The sequence below is a fragment of the Sinocyclocheilus anshuiensis genome, unplaced genomic scaffold (assembly GCF_001515605.1).
Source record: "Sinocyclocheilus anshuiensis isolate Anshui unplaced genomic scaffold, SAMN03320099.WGS_v1.1 scaffold457, whole genome shotgun sequence".
Taxonomy (NCBI): domain Eukaryota; kingdom Metazoa; phylum Chordata; class Actinopteri; order Cypriniformes; family Cyprinidae; genus Sinocyclocheilus; species Sinocyclocheilus anshuiensis.
The window spans coordinates 2,511,735-2,516,291 of NW_015537939.1; the positions used below are offsets into that span (position 1 = coordinate 2,511,735).

General features: G+C 35.1%; 1 protein-coding gene across 1 annotated transcript in view; it reads right to left on the bottom strand.

Moving 5' to 3' along the window:
• LOC107662105 (uncharacterized) overlaps positions 1–3,741 on the bottom strand; it is a 6,514-nt gene extending 2,773 nt beyond the window's left edge. Inside the window, exons 1-5 of the mRNA XM_016451989.1 lie at positions 3,597–3,741; positions 963–1,113; positions 826–878; positions 544–641; positions 272–440 (exon numbers count right to left, since the gene is read on the bottom strand). Coding sequence (XP_016307475.1) covers positions 272–440; positions 544–641; positions 826–878; positions 963–1,104 — 462 coding nt within the window. The 5' untranslated portion in view covers positions 1,105–1,113; positions 3,597–3,741. The remainder of the gene's footprint in view (positions 1–271; positions 441–543; positions 642–825; positions 879–962; positions 1,114–3,596) is intronic.
• Positions 3,742–4,557: the final 816 nt, after the last annotated feature.

The window sequence follows — 4,557 nt, forward strand, 5'->3', positions numbered from 1 at the left end:
AGGAAATTTACAAAATATCTTCATGGAACATGATCTTTACTTAATATCCTAATGATTTTTGGCATAAAATAAAAATCAATAATTTTGACCCACACAATGTATTTTTGGCTATTGCTACAAATATACCCCAGTGACTTAAGACTGGTTTTGTGGTCCAGGGTCACATATTTGTACCTTTCGAAAAGGTACCCACCCTAGTGACAGCTTTTGTACCTTTTTTCCGAGAGTTTATGTCTTTGAGAGTATTTGTTCTGTTTTTAAGATGCCATACCTGAGGGAATGCCGGGAGGTGTCGGAAATCTGCATGTTTACCATTCCTGGGGTATTCGTGCTCAAAGTCACTGTAACTGCTGGAGTGGAAGCGTTTTTGCGATCGAGGGGTCCTGAAGACAATATCGTCCCTGTATCCATTTTGGTGACACTCGTAAGGAAGAAGCAGCCTGGTTGGACAAAAAGAGCTTTGTGACTAAAATGTATTTAAATAATTAGTCATGTTTGTTTTATTATATGCGAGCAGCTGCTGTTAGGGTTACATGTGCTTACTTTTCATAATGTCTGCGAGTGCAGGTGGCTGCACTAGTGCTGCGTGGGTTTCCTCCAAGCATGTTGTAAACTTTTTTCCACAACTGCTGTGCAGTAACCTGGAAATCACGCACACAAGATGTGTATATTTTTGGTGACAAAAAATATTTTTCTTGGCAGTAATCTGAGGTTACTAATCTTAATGCCAGTCAAAATATGCTATCAAAAACATATAAGAAGATGCCGACAGGAAGTATAGTCAAAAACCATTTCGTGGTCAGTGCGCAGTAAATGTCTTTTTACCTGTTGATAGCTTCCTAGCTCCTTTACTGTCTTGTACATTAGGAACATATCGACTGAAAAGGAAAAGGAAAAAAGTATATGTTAATACCCTGAAATCATTTCTTTCAGACATACATTCACTTGCCTTTCTCACTCACCCTGTTTGAAGCCTAGATGAGGTATTCTCTCAATCGGAGTGTCTCTTTGTTTCATAAAGAGGTAGAGGTCTTTGAGGAAGCTCTCCTCTGTCATCTCCTCTCCCTGTTCTGATCTCTTCTCCTGCGGGCCGTCCTGCTCCATCGTACTGACCTGGAAATACAGTATCAGCTTGTTCAAGATTGCATTGTGAATGCATGCTACCATAAGACCATGTTTTGTGTTCAGTGACCTATTTAGAGACAATTATATAAGATCTTTATTCTTCACTTCATGTATTTTCTATTATTTTTTGAATGCCTTAAATGATATCACTTATTTATTTATCCCTTATTGCCATTCTAATCCATTTGACATAACTCACAAATTGTTCCTGTACAGAGTAAACGATGCATAAACTTTATCTTCAACCCTTTAATCTACTAACTTTATCATCAACCCATCCTTAACCTGTTAACTTCACAAAGCTCTGAGTTGTTGTTAGATAATGAGTCTAATGTTCTTATTTTATCATCAGATCAAACCTTCACCTGGCCTAAGATTTGTGTGGGCAGATTAATATCCTAATCACGACAGATCAAGAACATCTCAAACTCATGACTTGATTATCTGAAACACTCAGTGTACCATGACTTGTTACAGACAGACATAATTCATCTAAATGTGCCTGACGCACATGATGCTTATCCGGCACGAGTAGAAAATGCGGCTTGACAGCAATATTGAATCTCTCATTGTTAACTGGCCTTATGACACCTGTTCTCATATTTCCTTCCTCTTTGATTTTCACTTGTTTTTACAGGTGCATATATTCATGAATACAGTTTAGTTGTTTTAGTTGTTTAAATCATCTTAACGAGGTACGTTAAGATGATTTAAATTACGCATTGAAAGCTAGGAAAGTCAACTTGCATCACCAAAATACAGCTTTCTTTCTTGCTATCTGTCTTTCCTTCTTTCTTGCTTTCTCATGTTAAAAAAAACAACAACAGTAGTGGACTCACAAAACTATGATCATTTATAGTTTTTTTCTAAACCCTTCAGTATGATGCATGAGCATATCAATTTCAGGCCTTTAAATGATATGCATGAACCCTGTGATTTATAAACAACGATCAATGCTTTAAATAAGCTGTAGTAGCAATTACTTGACTCAAACAATTAATTTGTCTCATTGACGACAACTCACTAATCCAGCACTGACAATGACTGATGAGCATTCACTCCAAGCACATTCATACTTACTATTCATCTTTAGTTATTATGTAAACAACTGAACACAACCATGTGGGATTTTGTTTACTATTACCAATACATATAATCAGGGGTTAAATTGGGATTTGATATGTGGGGTGGGGTGGGGTGGGGATATGGGGGGCGGCTCTATGGTGTCGGGCTTATATATATTATATATATATATATTATTATTATTATATTTATTTTTATTTTTATTTTTTGGAAATATGATTTATTCTGAAGAAATATTCTTATCAGTTTTCTATCAGCTGTGACATATAAATCTGCATGTTTTTTATATTTAATCCAAGGGCATTTTTTACCTTTATAGAGGGAATTTTCCCCCTAACCTTATTAATACTTCATTTTTAATTTCAAATTCTTACATTTAATCTATAAATTCAATTATAATAATGTGATTATTGTTATCTATACATTATCAACTGAAATAATTTACACTGAAAAAATACAACTGCATTGAATAATGTTATGAGATTGTTTTAATTATTTTTTTGGAATATACAAACAAGAAATTATGGTGGAAATGATACTTTTAAACTAATTTAAAATCAGTAGTGAGCGTTTAATGAGTTGTTCATTCAAGCGATTCGTTCAAACGGCTGATTTTATGCATGGGCTAATGAAACTTTGACTCAACCAATTAGTTCAGAACACGGACTCAATTCAGCAATGAATCGGCTGGTTGCTGTGAGATGCGCGGTGGTTCCGCCTAATATGTAAGTGACCTAATATTATTGTATTACTGTTTATTGAACTATTAATCAATCGTAATGGTGAAAACATTGTGTGATGTTGCCTAACTAACGGTATTTTAAATATAAAAACTTTTCATTTAGAATTTTTACCTCAGCGTGCTTACTTTTCTGGCGTTAATGAAGCGTTAATGTCGAGTCTATGTGCTATTTGTTGTCTATGTGATAGGTAGCACGATTTGTGCTACCTATCAGATTTTGCTTCCAGCATGATATTAATAAGGTGTGAGGCTTTATTAACATGTACACCTACCCCAACCCTAAACCTACCCTTACAGTAGGATAAATACAGTGTTGGTAGCATAATCTGATAAGTAGCATTATTTGTCAGAACACCGGGACTCAGCCCCGGACGAGCCCGGCCCAATTTAAACCCTGCATATAATCATTTCTGAGACCTTAAAAAGAACCAGAACTTGCAAAAAGTAGCATTTGTTCATACAATGAAAGCCTATGGTGTCTAAAACACTACTGGTGTTCATTGTATGATAAATACAAAAAATATATTATTTTCTGTCTGGCAGAAAAAAGAATGTCATACAGGTTTGGAACGACAAGGGTGAGTAAAATTTCATTTTTGAGAGTACTAGCCTTTAACTGACCACTACATTTGACCCCAAATCTTACCTGTGTCTCTTCAGATTTATGTCTGTGGGATGATGGTTTGCTGGACAGATCCTATTTGGAGAAGAATGTAATCCAGAGAAAGTTAAGATAAGTATCCAGCCCTTAGCGGTTTGTTTCACAGAAGCGTTTTGTGATGCCTTCACACCGTTTCTCAACCCCTGAATGAAATCATGGCCTCTTAGCGCTGAAATGTCTATTCGACTGTCTTCCTGTTTGGAATGTTAAGTTGGACTGGTTCTTCTTGTTCTGAAGACAAATGCCAAAACCTCAGAACATAAATATCACTGATAATTACTCTGAAATTATTACGTTCAAATGTAGTCATCAAGGTTTGTTCTTCCCAGGAGAACCTTGTCATTATGTTTCTTGTTAATGACTTTTAACACTATATCTCTTCCCCACCCAAGTTTAAATGGCATTACATTCCACAGCAATGTGCTGTTTTCTATCAATAAAATAAACACTCAATTACACACTGTAGTTGACCTCTAATGAACTTTTAATTGCATTTGCATCGAACATTAAAAATATCTTTCATATTACCACTGATCAGTTTTAAACATCTCACTTTTTTTGGTCAGATGTTGAATTCTCAGTTATATCTCATTAACAGAAAGTATTAAATATAGCCGTGTAAAATTTATTAGGAGGAATAAAAATGTAACTTTAATATTACGATTAAGATGACTTGGCTCAGAATTTGCTGACAGAAGAATTTATTTGAAAGAAATGCATGAATGTATTTTGAGATCTCTAACTTTTCATAGCAGACTTTGGTATTGCAGTAAATCCGAGCACAATTTGAGACATTATTAAAGCGGTAGTTCACCCATAACTGAAAAATGTCCATTTTACAGTATTTTTTTTTTTTAAACGAGGTCCACTGTATTTTATGACCCCGATTTTCCTCAAAATATAGATAGGCTATACATTTGTGTGTGTGTGTCTGTGTGTGTGTGTG